Consider the following 18,990-nt stretch of genomic DNA (forward strand, 5'->3'; position numbering starts at 1 on the left):
AATCCATCCCAAATTAGATATATACTTCTTTTAACATAATTTTTAAAACTTTTACTATATCCATAAATTTTATGTTAAGTGTTATATTTTTCAAATTTGTTGCTAATAACAATATTTTTGCTTGTGTTTAGGAGTTGTTTTAAGGATTTGTTTTCACATTCATTAAAATAAATTACCAAATATTCCTTTATTTCAAGGATTAGTTTGTTTTTATTTGAATTTTAAATTTGTTAGTATTTCAGTTAGATAAAGGGTATTTTTGATATTTGATAAATTCGATTAAAAATTCTAAAATAATAATTTGGCCATTTGTTGAAAGAAAAAGTTTTGAGTGCTATTGTTTAAAAAGTCCATTAAATTTGGGTCATTTGTCCAAACCATCCATTTTACTTATCCACACTATGAAGTCCAAACAATCAGATCCCTCATAATCTTCTTCTTCTCTCTCCAAAATAATCATCCATCTCTCTGATGGGCTTTTCCATTCTCCGAACTTCCCCTCTCTCTTCCTCCCGAGCTTTTCTCTGTATCCCAACACCCTTCTCCTCTCTTCCCATCCTTCCTCTTCCTCTCCACTCTTCGCCCCATTCATTGCTCTTCAAAACCCATTTCGGATCATCTTCTTCCTCGCCGAATTTCACTTCTTTCGCCATTTCTGCCACTCCATTCCGTGGGGCTTTTGCTCTTAGACCTCGTGGCTTCCGCCGGGGCCGCGTTTTGGCCATGTCTTCGCCTAATTCAGTCCAGAAATCCGAGGAGGAGTGGCGAGCTATCCTCTCGCCGGAGCAGTTTCGAATTCTCCGGCTAAAAGGAACAGAGTAAGCAACCGTTCGAGTGGATTTTTTTTTTTTTTTTTTTTTTTTGAAGTTAAGTTGATTCTCTAATTCTGTAATTATGAGTTTCATTCGAATTGAAAACTGAACTATAAATTAACGCCATGGCCGTTCTTTTATGTCTCTCTCCTGCAGCTTAGCTCACTTCCTGTGTTTTGATTATATTAATATGCTCTTCTCTTGCATTATTTGTTTTACTATTTATCCAGTCCATTTCGAACCATAAATTCCATAGTTGCATAATTTCTTACTTTCTATGTCAATCTGCTTCAAATTAGCAACAAATGCTGTGGAAACTTAGGGTGAGTTGGGGATTATTTTTGACAAAAGTGTTTTTGGATACAACTCCCTCGGCTAGTACTTTTAGAAGAATTTTGAAGCAATTTAAATCATTTTCAAAACCAGTCGTGATTAAAATTTTGAAGCGTACTAAATGGGTAAAAGCCCTTTTCATCCATTTAAAAACATCCATCCTTGATGCTTTGTCAAATATCTAGCCGAGGTTCTTTATCATAGCATGGCTGTAAGATATCTGGAAAGAAAGAATTCTCTCTGATACGGTTTTCAATTTAACCTCTTATTGGAATCTTGCTACTACATTTGGTTGTCAAGATAACTCGCATGATATTAAACCTTAGGTAAATGGCCATTATGACTTGAACACATTCCCTCTAAGTAATTTATTATTTACATATTATCCACTGGGCCAAATATTAGGAGTATGTGAGAGCTCTAGTTAGAGATATTTTAGGATCCAGTTTGTTAGGATTCTTCCTAACAAGAAAACTCAATAGCAACAAAGGACACCAAGAACACTAAAAGATAGGAATATATATTGCAATATCAACAAAGAAACTACAATATCATAGCCTTTCGAGAGGGCTACTCTCTCCCAAATTCCCACAATGGAAATTCCTTTTAAAATGATGCACACCCTCTCTCCCAAATTCCCACAATGGAAATTCCTTTCAAAATGATGCACACCCTCTAAGGACTCTAACACACTATATTTGTAACCAAGGCACCTCGGCTACTGACCCATATGCCTTTACTATTATCCTACTAATAATCCTCATATATCTCTAACTAGGACTCTCATTGAGAATTATTTGGAGATTAGGAGGACATGTTTCTCATTAGACACTAGTTAAAGAAGTTGGTTAGTAAAAGGTTGGACAGAAATAGATTGGATGAGAGGGGCAAAGTTAGGCAGAATTTTGGAAGAGCTATTTTGAGAGAGTCTAGGCCTCTCAAAGTGTTTAGCAATTGTAAGTTCCCTTCTTATTTTGCAATGTAATATTTTTTCTGTGTTATTTTCTGTCGATCTCTATTGCAAGATTAAGTTCCTTTTACAGATCTAATATTGGGGTATTACAGGTATCCAGGAACTGGCATATATGACAAGTTCTATGAAGAGGGAGTTTATCACTGTGCAGGATGCGGGGCACCCCTTTATAGGTCAAACACGAAATTCAAATCTGGTTGCGGTTGGCCAGCATTCTTCGACGGTATTCCTGGAGCCATTAAACGCACTGTGAGTTTTTTTACCTCCATCATTCTTTGTGTCCAGGAGTTAGAACTAGGATCTGTTAGGAGCTTATTATGTTTTTCTATATGATCTACCATTTTCTCCCTTCTCTGCAATATTGTAACGGATCTCTCTAATAGAGTGGGAGTTCCTTTATTGAAAGGAGGCTCCTTCTGACCAGAGGGAAATGGGAAGAATAAACTAGATGCAGTCCCGAGTCTAAATTACTGACTTGACATGTGTATTGGACAAATATTGTATAATTTCATACGACATGAAAGACAAATGACAGAAGAAAGTATAGAGCTAGATAGAATAGATAGGATGTGAAACATACACAACCAAGATAGCAGATTCCTTTTATCGATCGTGTCATCTGTATCGTGTCATACCAAATCAATTATATATGTCCAATATCATAAGGGCCTAGAGGGAACAAATGCAAATCATGGTAGCAACTTACCTAAGATTTAATATCCTATGAGTTACTTTGGTAACTAAATATAGTTGGGTTGATTTAATATCCTATGAGTTACTTTGACAACTAAATGTGGTAGGGCTAGGTAGTTGTCCCATGAGAATAGTCAAGGTGTGCACAAACTAGGCCAAACATTCACAAATATTAAAAGAAAAGAAACTAACATGTGCCCAATAAGCACGTCAAAATTTTCCTCCAGCAAAATTCTAGAATTGAAGTAATGACATTGTTTTTGTAATGACCAGCCTGACCCTGACGGAATGAGGACTGAAATCACATGTGCTGCTTGTGGCGGTCATCTGGGTCATGTTTTCAAAGGAGAAGGCTTTCCAACACCCACAAATGAGCGCCACTGTGTCAATAGTATTTCACTCAAGTTTTCTCCTTCTCCATAATTTCTTCTCTCAAATCTGTCTTTTAATTTTTCTTTAATCTTGTGATTATATTTATAACCTTACTCAATAAGATATTTACTATTTTAAAGGGAAGAAAAGGAGATTTTCTTCTTCTTCCCTTCTATATACATTTTGCTTGTGTAAAGTAAATTTCTTCTGTCTCGATCTCGATACGCTTTCAAGCATACATGTTGAACAGCTACAATCTCGTTGAATTTGTTAGCTTTTTGTGGCCTCTTGGGTTTGTAAAGATGGCATGCTTCATATCTTGCAACCCTTCAATTGAGATATGTGATGTATGGTCAGTTTTTTTTTTTTCCTTTTTTTTAAAAAAAAGTTTAGTTATGTTTTTAGATATTAAATTAACGAAATTGTTCTTGTAAATCATCATTTAGAATTGTCCCAAATTAACTTCATAATATGTAGTATAGTATTTTGTTAAGAGAAATAGAAATCGCATTCAAGCTAATAATTTTATTTGTTTGTATATGTTTTAGGCAGGAATTTTTACTTTGTATCGATGCTAGACTGATCCTCTTAACAATTGGATAACAAAATCTAAAATATATGCCTATCAAATGCCTGACTGATACAATAATAACATACACTTGGTCAATAAAGGTTAAATAATAAAAGGCTTCGTCGTTTTAAATCATAGTAGTCACCTATCTACAATTTAATATCATATGAATTTGTTCAGTGATACTATAATGTTTTTGAATACGAAGGAGTTCTAATCATTATACCTTAATGTTTGCTTGTATGACCTTTTTAAGTTGGATGTATTAATTATTGAACTATACTCATGTTGAGAGTTAGTCTAAAAAAAATCACGACTTGGATTAAATTATTGTAAATGTTAAAAACTAAATTGTTACTCCGATGAAAGTTGAAAGATTGAAAGATTAAAATTATTTTGGAAAAATATCAATTTATATTCCTTGACTTTGAGGGTAGAGTCTATCAATTTAAATTTTGAAGTTTCATAAATATATCAATTTATATATTTCATTAGTTTGGTTAAATATCATGTAAGGCTTATAAATTTATCTATTAAACTTATAAATTTTTATAAATTAATCAATTTAGACTCTCGGTTATGATTTCAGTTGAAATTCATTCATGCATCAACTATAATCATCCATTTTATTAAATTCAATCGTTGAAGAAGTCTACACATGTATAAGAATTAGGGCATTGGTGATTTTTAAAGGTAATCTTAATAAAGAGGATAATTTGATTAGCTTATAATAATTTAAAAGTTTAGCTGAAACAATTACAAGCCTTACACTATTTTTCAAACTAAATTTGAAAGAGTGTGTAAATTGATATGATGGAGTTGACATTCAACAAACGAAAACTATTAGGATCTTAAGCACTCTAACTACATTAAGTTTAGTGGATTAGCATGCAAGTTCATGATAATGATAGAAATGGGGTTTCAAGAATACAACATTTGATGAATTCTCAAATTGCTCCAAATCTTCATGAATTTCTTCTTCAATCCTTGAAATAGACTACCACAAGAGCCTTTTTTTACTATTCTCAAGCCTTAGATTGAGTGGTGGAACCAAATTGAGTCTTCTTTACTATTCTTTCTATTTTCAAGCCTTAAATTAGGTGGTTGAACCAAATTGAGTGAGATTTGGGATGAATTTAGAAGGTTTTTAGAGAGTGTTCAACAACAATTTTTTTCTTTTGAATTTTGGATTTCATGACCACATAAATAAATTAAATTCAATCATTTTATAGGTCTTAAGCATGAAAATCAAATTCAACAAGAATTTGTCACTTAATCCCCCGCTTAGTAAGTGGATTAGGTGTGATTTAAATGGAAAATGTGGGATCATTCCACTTTCCATTTTATCATTTTCTTTTTAATACTGATTGGAACAATTTCTAAAATACATTGAAAAAGAAAAAAATTATATTTTGAATTTCATAAACTCAAAATTCAATAAAATTAATTTGGATAAATAATTAACTAAACTATTTAATTAATTAATTTGAGATTAATTTACTATCAAACATTAAATTAATAAAATACCTAATTAAAATATTTAAATCATATTTAAACATTCTCAACTCTCTAAAACAGTAACGTTTAATTTGATAATGAAACATTACTTATATCGAATACAATAATCCAAATCCTAATCCAAATTTGAACATTTCAAATCCACTCAACATATTATTCTAAGGTTTAATCTTTTGCGAGTTAGTAGAGAAACCCAATGGACCTACAGATCATGAGCTCCAATAATCTAAGATTAATTGATTAAACTAAACTGAATTAATCAATACTTGTTAACTCGAGATACACCACTATAGCTCAATAGTTGCACTCTCCTCACTGTAGACATATTTATGTCCACTTTATTTAACCATAATCAGTAAGCCGATCATTCACAAGTCGTTCGTATTTACAGCTGGATAAACTTATCATTTTACCTCTGTAATACATCTTGCTCATTAAGTTTCCACTGATCCACTAATGAACAATTGGTTTATAGTCCTACCAATAAATCGAGTCCCTTTCAGCCATAGAAAGGGTGGGGCCCCTTTGTCCAAGCCCAGGAGTCAAGTACTTAAGGGAACAACTTATCCATTAACCCTAAAATGGGTAGGAGGGAGTTCCATCTTCTTGGACTATGTCCCCAGCTATCTATTTGGTCTTACCCCTAAAATAGGAGGCTTATTGAGCGGCAATATTGAGCCACTCTCACCCATGCAGATTAAAAGATAATCTTGAATAAAACAGTGTTTAGGGTACAAATTGATTTATATAAAACAACCCAGTGTTTAGGGTACAAATTGATTTTTTTTTTTTCACTTTTAACCAAATGAAAATGAATATTTAAAGTACTGAAAAAAAAGAGAAAAAAAGAGATAACAGTATCTTTTTGGTTCATAGGTTTCAAATGTTACAATTTTCTGTCTTTTAAGTTTTGAGTTTGATTTTAATTTAGTCCATAGATTTTAAAATGTTACAATTTTACCATTAAGATTTGAGTTTTGTTTTCATTTTGTTCCTGGGTCTCAAGATTTATACTTTTAACCTCAATTTTCAAAAAAAAAAAAAAACTCACTTCTAGCCTTTAGCATTAATGTATATTAATTAATTTAAAATAATTATGAATTGAAATTTTAAACTTAAATTTAATAGAGATGAAAGTGAAACTTAAGTAATTACAATTCTTTTAAACTAATCATTGCCACCAAAGATGGAAAGTAAATGTTTAGTGAAAATTTGAAGTTAAAAGTTTAAATCTTGAAATCTATGGTCCAAAATGAAACAAAACTCAAATTTCAATGGTAAAATTATAACATTTTGAAACTTTGAACTAAGGCCACATTTACCAAATCGTAATGAAAATTGGTGTAATCGAAATGAGATTTCATTGATGGACGAATTGTAATAAGCCTGAATCATAAACACAATTAGATCGCTTCTGGTCACCTTTCCATATAATTATGAGTCTATTACATTTCACTATTACTGTTTGACCCTAATGGTAACTGTAATGGTAAAGGTAATAATAAATGTGACAAATTCATAATTTTCATATTGTTATAGTAACAATATCTATAACGTAATGGTAAAAGTAGTGGATTTCACATAATTTTCAACCGCAATCAAATTAAACCTCTTTTATTTCTCAATTACATTATACGTTTTGATTACAAATTTCAAAGTGGGTCTCACATCTCATTACGATTACGGAAAACAGACAAGCAACAATAATAAAAATAATCAATTGGGACATGCTTTTTATATTATGATTGATGGATTATTTTTGAACCGACCTGACCTAAATTGCAATCAAACTAAGAACTTAAAACTAAAGTATAAAATCCAAAACCTAAAGAAAGAGAGAGTGAGAGTTCGTGTATTTGCATGTTGCACGTGTGACTTTGAATATATATAAAAAAATAATGTTGACGACATATTATTTTATTTCAGAACTTGATTCTGAACCACAAATGGATTACACAGTGATTACGTTGGTGGCTCAAATTTTGCGTCGCTCTATTTCAATTGTCTTCTTCCGGATGAGTAATTGGATTGAATGTCCGATTGCAGCCATTGCCATGGCCGCAAAAATGGACACGTAAAACATTGCTAGCCTTTCTGGGGTTTCCGCTTATTACAATTTCCTACTCAAATTCCCATTCTATCTTCCCAATTTCTCTCGCTGCATTGCAAGTTCTCCCCATGTCAGCGCATTTCTTACAAATCAAAATCCCTCAAATCTTTGGAACGTGGGTATTTTTTGGCCTCAGATATTGAACCCATTTTCATTTTCTTTCCCCCCTTTCAGTCTTGACTTGATATTTGTGTTCTAAGCCTCTAATTTGGGTTTAGAAGTTCTGGGTTTGTCTTTAAACACTAGCAAATGTTTCTCACTGTATTCAAATTGGGTGTATTGGATTTATGAGTTTAGGTAATATGTTGGAGTCGGTTAGTTGCTGCCAAAGCTCCCAGTCTCAGGTAGCTTCTTGTCTTTATTTGTTTTTGTTATTATTCATCTTTTTGGGCTATGAAGTTTCATAATCTTGATTGCTTTGATCATTGATGAGGGTTCTTGGATTTTGCATGATCATATTTATTTGACTTGTGAGTTTGACTTTTGAATGTTTGTCATAAGCGATTTGATACTCTTTCCTGTTTTCATACTTTCTATAGTGTTTGGTTATGTAATTGAAAGTGGTTTTAAAAATCCTAAAAACGCTAGGAAAGAAGCTTTTTTTTTTTTTTTTTGGTGTCTTTTTTTAATAGATTCTCTTAAAATTACTCTTCTCAGAAGTGATCAAAACAAACTCATTAGATTTGAATTTGTAAGGGATGATGACAGTGTGTTATTTATTTATTTTGAAAAAACAACAACAATAAGTGGGGGTGGGGATGTTGAACCCGTAACCTATTGGCCGAGGGCATATGCCTTAACCGTTAATATATGTTCAGGTTGGCAGTGATGAATACTTGTATGGGTGGTTTGGACATTTAATTAGTCCTATGAAATCATATTTTTCAGGCATCTTGATGGGGTTGGGTATATGGATGCCTGATGAATTTCCCAAGGCTATTTCTTAATATTTTTATTATTGGTTATGTAATTTGATTTGGAAATTGCATATCGTTATGGTTTACAATGTTCAGTTTCTCCGAAGAGATGAATGGTTTGAAATGTGAAACAATATAGTAAGTTACTGGAATACTGATGAGTATATCTAATACTCTCCACCGAGTTGTTTGAAATATATTGGTGGCCTTTCATTTCAAATCCTGTTAAGAGATTTGGACATTGAAATATTGAATATGGATTTAGTCTCTAGTGGTAGGTTAGTAAGGTTACTAATTATTTTGTATATTTGTATGTGTTTTAATTCAATACTCATTTCTTCTCTTCTTGTAAGCAAGAAAAGGAAATAATACCATATAATAAAAGTAAAATTACAGAACTGAAGAAGTAATAGTTCAAAAACTTCCGGGTTCTAGCATGCATAAATACCTTTTTTTAATTGTCAGAAATTTGACGATGAATAGCTAGATAAGCAGAATGATGTTTATTTTATACTGTTACAAAATTGGGGAGGTTTGCTTTCCTGAGTTTCTCAGTTGTTTCACTTGTTTATTACTATGCAGATTTATAGTGCAGTTAAACAGAAGAATCCTTTGAGGGCCTACTCTCATACTGTTCATCAACTTTGTGGACCTTCCTTCAACTTACATTATTCACACTCCAAGAAATTGGCTGTTTCATCATGCACCTTAAATTGCGGGAGGAATGATTATTCTTTAGTCCCTGTACTTTTTTACAGTGGTGCTACTACGTTAACGTTCAAAGTAGTTAGACAGAATGGGTACAGTTGGTCTAATCGTAGGCCTAAACAGAGGATAAGACTTGGAACACGTGCAGCTCTTGATGTTTCAGCTGCTGTTGACGTCATCAATGATTTAGGATTGGATACATTGACATTCCTAGCTGTGACTGTCGTAGTTGTCCCTCTATTTAGGAGAATTAAGGCTAGCCCTGTAAGAATGATATTCTTTTCTCCACTTACTTTTCTTATTTTATTATGATCTTTTGAAATTGAGTTTATCTTTATTGAATGAAGTGTGTGAATAATGAATATAATGATTAACCTTCAAGAAGTTGAACTGTTGATATATATATATATATATATATATTGGAGGGGGAGGGGGGCAAATCTGCTGCGGTTTCTAATCTTTTTCCCATTTTTCTTGTAATAGTTTCTTTCTTGATCTGAAGCGGTTTGATTTGTATAACTATATTTTTGACAGTGAAGCAACATGTTGCCTTAGTTTTACATACCATCAATATGATGCCGTTCTCTAAATAGATTTTGCCGATTTCTTTCATCATACTTTTTCTCAATTTTCATGAAGCTTAAGATTTAGTTTCTAAGGGCCCCTTTCATGAATCTTTTCATGCAAAGGGGTAACGTCATTTGGAGAACTGTTGGATCTTAAATTTGATAGCAATATATGGACTTGTAATGATGGTGTTGTTGGGTCAGAGTTTTGGGTCCAGGATGTTCCAATGACTCTCATGCAGGTCTATATTTCAATTAGAGCATGTACCGGATTCAAGTGTTTTTAATTGTAAATAGGTCAACAAGTTGTGAGAGTTTTGGGTCCCAAGATATTACAACTAGTTGTTCAACTCTACTAAGATACATATTTAGGCATACATGTGTACATGTTCATGCTAGAGCTATATATAATATTCAGCAAAGTTTTGAGGAGATCTTACAATGTGAATTACTGTGCATTTTTCTTCATGTTTGATTCAAAATCTGACCGTATGTTGGCTGTTTTCAGATACTCGGTTTCTTCTTTGCTGGGATTGTACTTAATCAATTTGGCGTCATTAGAAATATTATAGATGTTAAAGTTTTGTCCGAATGGGGAATACTTTTCCTGGTAAGCCACATCAACCCTCTCTTCATGTGTCAAGTTTGTGGGTATTATGCTGCTTTGTTATCTTATCATTGAATGACATTCCATTGCCAACGAGAGAACAGAGCATCAGTATTGAAATGGTGTTATTGTTCCGTTGTGGGCATAGAATAAATCAATTTCCTTTCTCTTCTTTCAATCTGTCAAAGCAGTTTGCAGTTTCGATTAGGAAGGATTTGTTACATTTGTCTTATTTTTTCCTTTCTAAAAAAGAAATCATTGAGTGACATTCCATGTATGATGTTGCATTTTGCACCAGAATGCACTTAAATTAAGATTAAGTGAATCAAATAAACTCTACAACCTTACTTGAACAAAATCGGTTGTACAACTGTGCCCTTGAGTTCTAAAGTGAATCAAATAAACTCTTGATTGTGGAAGAAATAATGATGTGAAGTATTAGAGGCCTGACCACCTTAGACTTGCATCATATTCCATTCCTTCTTACCCTCCTGAATTATAATTATAATTATGTGTAGTATTCGGGCATGGGTATGCATGTGAACATGTGAGTGTATTTGTTTAGTTATACATTGCACTAACAGTATTCCTTTCTAGCTATTTGAGATGGGTTTGGAGCTTTCATTTGCACGTCTAAAGGCTCTTGCAAGGTTTGCTTTTGGCATGGGATTGACACAGGTATATTTCTAAAAAAAGATGATGCATGACTGGAATATATCAATATATTTTAAGCTGGATCTGTATATTTTTCCCTTGATTAGGCCTACTACATAGTGTCTTTCTACTGTCTATTTTTTTTTAATATACAAATAATAAAAACAGGTTGAAATTTGTCGTCACATATAAAGTCAAAGTGAAAGTCCAACCCAGATAAGATGCATATATGGAGATGGAAAGTCAGAGTGAAATGGGTTAGTGAAGGTAATTTTGAAATTGCGGGTTTCATGAAGGGGGAACTTTTGTCTTTTTGTTAGGGATAGAGGGAAAGGATGGAGTCACTGCTCAGTGGAGGTCAAGAAAGAGGTTTATAGTTTTGAGGTGGTAAAGCACGTGGTCTCTTTCTACATTGGATACGCTGTTATAGTCCATCCTTCAAACTGAAAACCATGATGACACAGTATTGAGAATTCTTAGCTCATAGTATCCATAACAAAGACGATTCCACGTGGATACTGATTGTACTATGTCATTGATGTAATAGAATTTGGGGTCATTTAATATATTTAGAATTAGTTACCCTATCCCACACTTAATTCTCTATAAATAGAGAACTCCTTTCTTATATTCATTAGATTTTGATGATTTGAATAAAAGTCTCATTTGGTATATACCAATCATTCCTCTCATAATAATATAGCATGCTATTAATAAAATTGTTTAATGACTTGGAGTAGAATTTGCACTTGAAAAATCTAGCTTGTAATGGAAGAGTGCCAAAGTGTTTGTAACCCACATGGCCACATACTACCCTTTACCAATCACGATGAGATTCAATGCGGGTCTCGAGTTCATATTATCTACTATCGCTTGTAGTTTCAAGTCTTTTAACTTATTCACTCACACACTCCTACCTTTCCTTCTGAAGGTCATATTGTCTACTATCGCTTTCACAGCATTTGAACTTCCCACAAATGGGGCTATTGGAACAAGAATTTTGGAGTACCTTTTTCACGCCAGATCTGACTTGGTAAGCACTCTGTTTTCGGTTGGTTTTCTTAATATGCATTACATTGATGGAAATTCTGAATCCCAATTTATTTAGGCTGTTGCATGTTAAGGATAGCGCAAACTACTAGTAATTTTTTTTTTTAAAAAAAAAACAAAATCCATTGAAATTAAAATTTGTATTGTTTTTCTTTAACAGAGGTCCAATTGAATGCCTATATTCTAGCTTCTAAGGTTGGCAATCTGACTTTATGAGTTGAGCTTGGGGGAATCTCAGTGGATAAAAGATCCTTTTGACTAAAACCTTTTGTTTTCTTTTTTCTCATTATGGTCCCATAAAGACATCTAAGTTAGATATTCCTGGTTATTTTATATTCTGTATATAAAATCTCTCTTAGAAATTTTCATTTCCTTCTCTAGGGTTGCTTGTCTCTGTGTGTATAAACATTTGTAGTTTTGCTGCTCAATTTTGTAAGAACTTCAGACAAGAAAATCTCGTCTTTCTTGTTATCACTGCAGTCTTGGTTTGGAAGCCTTGTCTTCATTTCCATGTTTTATGCTATTATAGCAATGTTGCATTTACTCACCAACTTGAGATATGATTGTCTGAATTGTAGGTTAACATCAGAAGCGTTGATGAAGCTATTGTGATTGGTGCTGCCCTCTCTCTATCTTCTTCAGCTTTTGTTTTACAGGTAGCCTAATCAAGTACTTTCATAATAGAACTTGTGTATCTGTCTAATTTTTCTGTACACTTATTCAGTCATGAATTTGAAGTAAAAGTATGAATTTGTTGATTGAGAACAATGGAACATTGAACATGCCTGCAATCTGGTTGTGTCTGGTGTTAATTCTACCAAGCCTGTAATGGAGCATAAGACTTTTTATTAAGGTCTCTTTTTTCTGTAATTTCATGGAAAGACGCATCAATCCATTTGGGACATGAAGACAAGACTACTAAATGGAGTAGCTAGTATAAACTCCTGAAGATTGCAAACTTAAATCCTTCTGTACTTGATACTCAGATCAAAGACACTCCAAGGAATAAATTTTAAGAGATAGAACAGGAATGGTTGTAGCATTGGCATGGGGAAGTATGGTAAAAAGAAGACTTAAATCAATCCAATGTTCACAGAAATAAGTTTAATATCCAGAGATAATATCTAATATAACATAGTAGTTAATGTTAATCATGTCAAACTTGATTTGTTTAATATCTCATCAAATCTTCTTTCATTTCCATCTAATGACAAAATTCTAGGTCTTATTGTTACTGATTTCATTTAATTTAGTCAAAAATGTTATTTGAAGAACAATGTTTTTAGTTTATTGCAAATGTTATAGTGTGCTAATGGTAAGTGATTAGGATAGTTGACCTTACCTATCATAATGAATAGCTTCTTGCAGAGAAAGGAGAGCTTGCAACAAGATTTGGCTCGGCAACTCTAGGGATACTTCTTCTTCAGGTTTATTCCCCTTCAAATTTATTTTCTCGACTTGTTTCATATTGGTTCTCTTTTAGTATATCATCTACTTTCTTTCAAAATATTTTGGTCCTTGTGTTAGGTTTCTATCGGAAGTGGTCTGTAACTTTTCTGTAATGCATACTGTTTGATGCAGGATATTGCTGTTGTCCCTCTCCTGGTCATACTTCCAGTTCTTGAGAGTCAGGTACATGAAAGGATCCTTGACATTGTTTAGAGATAGATCTATAATTTGAGGGATCTCCTGGGAAAAATATATATTCTTAAACCTGCTCATGTAAAATGTTCTCTGTGATTGGTTCTGTACGCAACTCTTCCCCCATCATCTTGACATTTACTTAGCATCATATTTATCAAATAGTTTGATTTTGTGTATTGCTTCTTTTCCTTTCACTCTCCATCCTTTTAGAATTTGGGCACGGAAAGTATCTGGCCAATGCTCGCACAAGAAAGTTTGAAGGCTTTAGGTGGATTAGGTCTGCTGTCCCTTGGAGGAAAGTTGATTCTTAGGCGAGTTTTTGAGGTTCGCATCGTGCTTATTTTGGCAGATACTAAAGGTTGCTCCAAGTTTGTTTTAGGATCTTAACAGAGAGCGGTCCAAATTCAGGTTGTTGCAGAAGCAAGAAGCTCAGAGGCTTTTGTGGCCCTTTGCCTGCTGACAGTTGCTGGCACTTCACTAATCACTCAGAAATTGGGCTTTAGTGATACGGTTTGTTTCATTTTTTTCATGCTTGGGAACAACTAATGTGAATAGTTTTCATATTTATAATATCTTAGTTAGATAGAATTGATGTACAGTACAGCTGGGAGCATTTTTGGCTGGGGCAATATTAGCAGAAACTAATTTCCGGACACAGATTGAAGCAGACATTCGGCCATTTAGGGGCTTGCTCCTTGGGTTATTCTTTGTTACCACAGGGACCTCCATTGATATGCAGGTGCAGTGTCTTATGTTTTCCATTTACTGATTTAAAATTACTTTATTGGTTCACGTAGTTATGCAATAATAATCTATAAGTTTGAATGATGTAAATAGCAATTAGAAGAATATAGGTTAGCCTCAAGAGATCTAATTACATACAATGTAACATATGAATGTTGAAATACATGAATTATTTAGAAGGTATCAAAGGCTGTTACACATCAATATTTTCTGAGTTCTATGAGTAGATTAGTGAACACTGGAAGAGTGCACTTCTTTTGGCTTAAAGGTGAGACATGGAAGCACGATTTTATTTATTTATTTTTATATATATTAATCATACTGATTTTTTTTCCTTTATATGTTTGATATATAATTTATCGATTTTGTCATTAGAAGTTAGACCAATCAAGAAGTACTATAACGACTTCAGGGTTCCTCTGCATTTCATTTTTTTGCAGCTCCTGTTCCGAGAGTGGCCAAATGTTCTTGCACTTTTGGCAGGTTTGATAGCAATCAAGACCCTTATAATAACAGCAATAGGTCCCCGTGTGGGCCTCACCACTCAAGAAAGTGTAAGAATAGGCTTTCTTCTGTCTCAAGGAGGCGAGTTCGGATTTGTAGTGTTCTCTCTAGCTAACAGGCGAGTCTTAACTTAGATGGTGCATGTCTATTTTCCAACATGAATCCTTACGTCATGTTAGCTTATCACTCTTTGTTGGTATCAGGCTTGGAGTGCTACCACTCGAGTTAAACAAGCTACTCATCATTATTGTTGTCTTGTCAATGGCTCTAACCCCCTTGCTTAATGAAGCTGGACGAAAGGCATCTGAATTCATCAGCGAAAAGTACAAGACAGAGGATGTATGTTCTAACATTAAGGCTTCCTTTCGATACTTAGTGTTTGATTTGCATTTAACTGGACCTGAATTAAGTTTGCATTTGTTGTTGGCAATAGAATTGTATTTTGAAGATATCAGTATCTTTACATGGTAAGGACGTGAGGTTTCAACTATGCAAACAATCCAGAAAAATATTTTGAAGTAAATAATTTCTCTATTGTGCTAGTAGAAAAAAATTAGGAAACAAAGAAAATAGAGTAAATTACATTTTTTATCTCTGAAGTTTTGAATTTTGTGCAAATTAGTTTTTAAGTTTCAAAATCGAACAATGAAGTCTCTAGCATTTCATAAATGTACGATTTTGGTCCCTGAGTTACCAATGCCAGTTAAATATTTAACAGGCTAAAGTGACAATTTTAAAAATAAAAAATACTTATAGAAATAATAGGTTGGAATACCTTGAATTTGTTATTTGGCACTTTGAATGACCCTCTAACCCTATTGGCGCCAAAAACCATTTGTGTTATATGATATTTCTCTCTAATAAAAAAATTGTTCTCTTCTTTTGTCCATGGACGTAGTTAAGACACTGTTAGTGAACCACGTAAATCTTTGTGTTTTCTTCTTGTTCTTTATTCTTTGCTTGTCTGTTTCGTTGTCTTAACAGAACATCATGTTCCCTTTCTGTCATTCGTCCCCCACTCCCTTCTCCCCCAACCTTTCCCCTTCCTCCTCCCTTCCCTTTCAATTCGTTATCCAACCACCACCAGCTGTTGTTCAGCCACTGCCTGTCGTCGTCCAACTGCCGCCAGTTGTTGCAATGTTGCCCACTGAAAAAAAAAAAGGAGGAAAAAACAGAAACACTTGTCGTTCCAGATTTGTGCGAGGAGCTGTTTTCCTCGGCCAGATTCGCCAGTCCTTTTATTTTCTTCAGTTTTAGAATAAGAGGAAGCAGTGGGTTTGTAGAAGAAGAAGATGGGAGAGAGGCCTTTTCAGATTGAAGAAAAAGATGGGAGGGTTTCTTCTCAGATTGAAGTAGAAGAGTGGGAAAGGGGTCGGGGAAGAAGGAGATGAGATTTTTCAGATTGAAGAAAAAGAAGGGAGATTTTCATTATTTTTTTATTCTGAAAACTGCCACGTGATCTTCCATAAATAATTAATCGGTTCCATTAACTCAAAGGCAAAAATCAACTATTTATGAAAAGTTAGGGACTTGAATGTTCAATTTGAAAACTAAGGACCAATTTGTCACAAAATTTAAACATCAGGGACGAAAAGTGTTATTTACCCAAGAAAATAGATAATACTTGGATGTTGATTTAGACCGATTCTTTTATTGTACCAATTTAGTCTGCATATTTTGATATGTGAAATTTTCACAGAAAGCTGCAGATACAGTGAACTTTGACGCTACTGAACCCGTTGTCATTGTTGGATTTGGACAAATGGGTCAGGTATGTATCCGTATATATTTATATTTTCTTGTTTTATATTAAGAATCATTATTTAGCAAGGGTACAACCCTGAAGTGTTTTGCTCCTTCGAATCTTGTTTGATCTATGTAGGTCCTGGCAAATTTCTTATCTACACCTTTGGCATCTGGGACAGATGGCAATACTCCTGGATGGCCATATGTAGCATTTGACATTGATCTTTCCGTAGTGAAGGTTGGTTAGATTTGTTATTTTCCACAATTGTCCATGATTGACTTTTTTGTACTTCCCTTATTTGCAATGGCATAGTGTTCTCATTAAGTAGTTCCTTTTTTTTGGGCTATATGGTTATCTGGCTTCTTACACTCTGACCGTTTTTTTCTTCTTCTGTCAGACGTCTAGAAAGCTTGGTTTTCCTGTTCTCTATGGAGACGGATCACGACCAGCAGTTTTGCAATCTGCTGGAATCTCTTCCCCAAAAGCTGTCATGGTTATGTTCACGGAGAAGAAGGCAACAATTGATGCTGTTCAAAAGCTCCGGCTCGCGTTCCCAGCAGTAATTTCTCTCTCTTTATTGTATGTGCATAATAGGAAGGTCGGTCCACCATAGAGGAAACAATTATGCTGAAAGAATATCACATTTCCTATTTTGGAGGGAGAAAACATATATATGTATGTATTGTATGCAGTTCTTGAAGGTTTCTATTTTGGTTGCAAAATTTTCTTTCTGTTGAACTTGCTTCATTTTGTGCCATCTATAAGGACAGGGAGAACATATGTTCTCTTTTATCAAGTTCAAGTGTGTTCTTTCCTTGTGTTGAGTCACTGATTGTTTAACTCACTGGCTATTCCTCCTTTTCGGTCTTGATTTGAACACGACAAAACTTCTATGATACAGATCCCAATATATGCCCGAGCTAAGGATGTGGTGCATCTATTAGATTTAAAGAACGCAGGTGCAACGGATGCTATTTTGGAAGATGCTGAGGTATCAGTGTTGAATGATCAGGATGTGAAGCATAGTTATTGATAATTTGGCTTTGTAACCTAAGATGCATTCTTGTAGACACTCCTGGATACTCTTAACATAAAATTCTTCAATTTATTTGTGCAGACTAGTTTACAACTTGGGTCAAAGCTTTTGAAAGGGCTCGGAGTCATGTCTGACCAAGTGTCTTTCCTCAGTCAAATGGTTCGAAACTCTATGGAAATACAAGCTCAAGATGCACTCGACAAATCCAATGAGCAAGAGTTAGAGCTTATGAAACCGCTGCAGGTTCGTATATTTGAATGAAATGAAAGTCAAATTTTTGGTTGACTTGATATAGGAGGAAGAGAAAAAGAAAGGAAAGCAAAAGACATGCTGGAGGTGCCAATGGATTTTCATACAAGTTGCATAGGTTATACATATAGATTACAGTTGACAATAGATACGATACGACTTTTGTCTTGGAACATTAGCTAATTTTTGCATCCTATTTGGCTTGACTTTAGTGAGCTCTATGATCGTAAATAGTCAAAATAGAGCTCTCCAGTTAGATAATTTATACTTTCCCCTTTTTATGAAAAATGAAGGGTGAGAACTTTGGGGATAATAGATTTGAGTTGGGGATTCATTTTCCAGAACTTTGAGAACCATGATAGAATCTTCTTCAGGACATGTTCGATTAAATGCCGAAAGAGATAACAGCCAAAACTCCAGCTTTAGAGAGTTCTAGGTCTTTTCACATATGCATTCTTACTTGCACAACATCATCCACTGTCAATCATGCCAACTCCAAACTTTCATTATAGTCTTATACATTGTTATATACTTATATGGCTAACTTTGTCTGTAATCCCTAAAAAAAATGACAATGTTACTGATTTGATTGATTAGATACGTGTCAAGGACTCAATCGAGTCCCCCGAGAACGAACTATCGAGGCTGAACAGGGAAGATAATACTCAAATCTTAAATGGAAAAGAGGTAGATCAAATGAAGCCAGATACTTTTTTCCAGAAGCCTGAAGATTTAGATGGAAATGGAGTCCTATACTGTGAACTTGAAACAGAGAACAACTTTTTAGAGCAAAATGTGGTAGAGCCACCAACCCACATAACAGCTACTGATGGTTTAGAAAAATGAAAGTCTTGTTGAAAGATTCCTAATTTTATCTTGAAAAAGTTTTGTTTTTGTTCTCAAGAATTTGCTTTCCCCAACTTTTGACTTGGTGCAGTGAAGTCTTTAGTGGGCATAAGATATGGATACTATTGTAAAGAAACTTGTCAATCAGCAAACCTTTTTGGCCATTTTCCCAAAGAAACCACACCATGTATATTGCTTCATTTGATAGTTATTCAATTATTTGTCATTATCTTTTAGATATGGGTATTGATTCTTGCTCCAAATTATTTAAGGGAACATAAATATATTTGTCAAACCATATTCATAAAGATGTCCGTTTGAAATACCTTTTCAAAT

General features: G+C 34.0%; 2 protein-coding genes across 3 annotated transcripts; both read left to right on the forward strand.

The window, feature by feature from the left end:
• The first annotated feature begins 395 nt into the window (after window positions 1-395).
• LOC120077148 (peptide methionine sulfoxide reductase B5-like) lies at window positions 396-3,508 on the forward strand. Its single transcript, XM_039031051.1, has 3 exons — window positions 396-818; window positions 2,211-2,367; window positions 3,085-3,508. The coding sequence occupies exons 1-3, from the start codon at window positions 472-474 to the stop codon at window positions 3,232-3,234; spliced, it is 654 nt and encodes a 217-aa protein (XP_038886979.1). The 5' UTR covers window positions 396-471; the 3' UTR covers window positions 3,235-3,508.
• Window positions 3,509-7,219: 3,711 nt separating this feature from the next.
• Window positions 7,220-18,854, forward strand: LOC120077842 (K(+) efflux antiporter 3, chloroplastic). 2 transcript variants are annotated; one of them, XM_039031909.1, is made up of 19 exons: window positions 7,224-7,726; window positions 8,882-9,271; window positions 10,082-10,183; window positions 10,778-10,858; window positions 11,766-11,867; window positions 12,463-12,540; window positions 13,243-13,311; window positions 13,466-13,516; window positions 13,739-13,852; window positions 13,937-14,038; window positions 14,133-14,267; window positions 14,713-14,894; window positions 14,980-15,115; window positions 16,476-16,547; window positions 16,659-16,760; window positions 16,921-17,082; window positions 17,425-17,514; window positions 17,641-17,802; window positions 18,406-18,854. In XM_039031909.1, exons 1-19 carry the CDS (start codon window positions 7,670-7,672, stop codon window positions 18,652-18,654), a joined length of 2,436 nt encoding a protein of 811 aa, XP_038887837.1. In that variant the 5' UTR covers window positions 7,224-7,669; the 3' UTR covers window positions 18,655-18,854. The 2 variants fall into 2 exon arrangements, 1 of the variants encoding a protein (XP_038887837.1); XR_005481843.1 differs by lacking the exons at window positions 17,641-17,802; window positions 18,406-18,854 and having other exon boundaries at window positions 7,220-7,726; window positions 16,921-17,198.
• The last annotated feature ends 136 nt before the right edge of the window (window positions 18,855-18,990 follow it).

The sequence above is a fragment of the Benincasa hispida genome, chromosome 5 (genome assembly GCF_009727055.1).
Source record: "Benincasa hispida cultivar B227 chromosome 5, ASM972705v1, whole genome shotgun sequence".
NCBI lineage: Eukaryota > Viridiplantae > Streptophyta > Magnoliopsida > Cucurbitales > Cucurbitaceae > Benincasa > Benincasa hispida.

Bases quoted from the DNA above. Each gene is read 5' to 3' on its own strand.
- LOC120077842 (XM_039031909.1), top strand. From the start codon at position 7,670: ATGAGTTTAGGTAATATGTTGGAGTCGGTTAGTTGCTGCCAAAGCTCC. The intron at 14,268-14,712 runs GTGCAGTGTCTT...ATTTTTTTGCAG, and splicing joins GGACCTCCATTGATATGCAG to CTCCTGTTCCGAGAGTGGCC. The intron at 17,803-18,405 runs GTTCGTATATTT...TTGATTGATTAG, and splicing joins AGCTTATGAAACCGCTGCAG to ATACGTGTCAAGGACTCAAT.
- LOC120077148 (XM_039031051.1), top strand. From the start codon at position 472: ATGGGCTTTTCCATTCTCCGAACTTCCCCTCTCTCTTCCTCCCGAGCT. The intron at 819-2,210 runs GTAAGCAACCGT...GGGGTATTACAG, and splicing joins CTCCGGCTAAAAGGAACAGA to GTATCCAGGAACTGGCATAT. The intron at 2,368-3,084 runs GTGAGTTTTTTT...TGTAATGACCAG, and splicing joins CTGGAGCCATTAAACGCACT to CCTGACCCTGACGGAATGAG.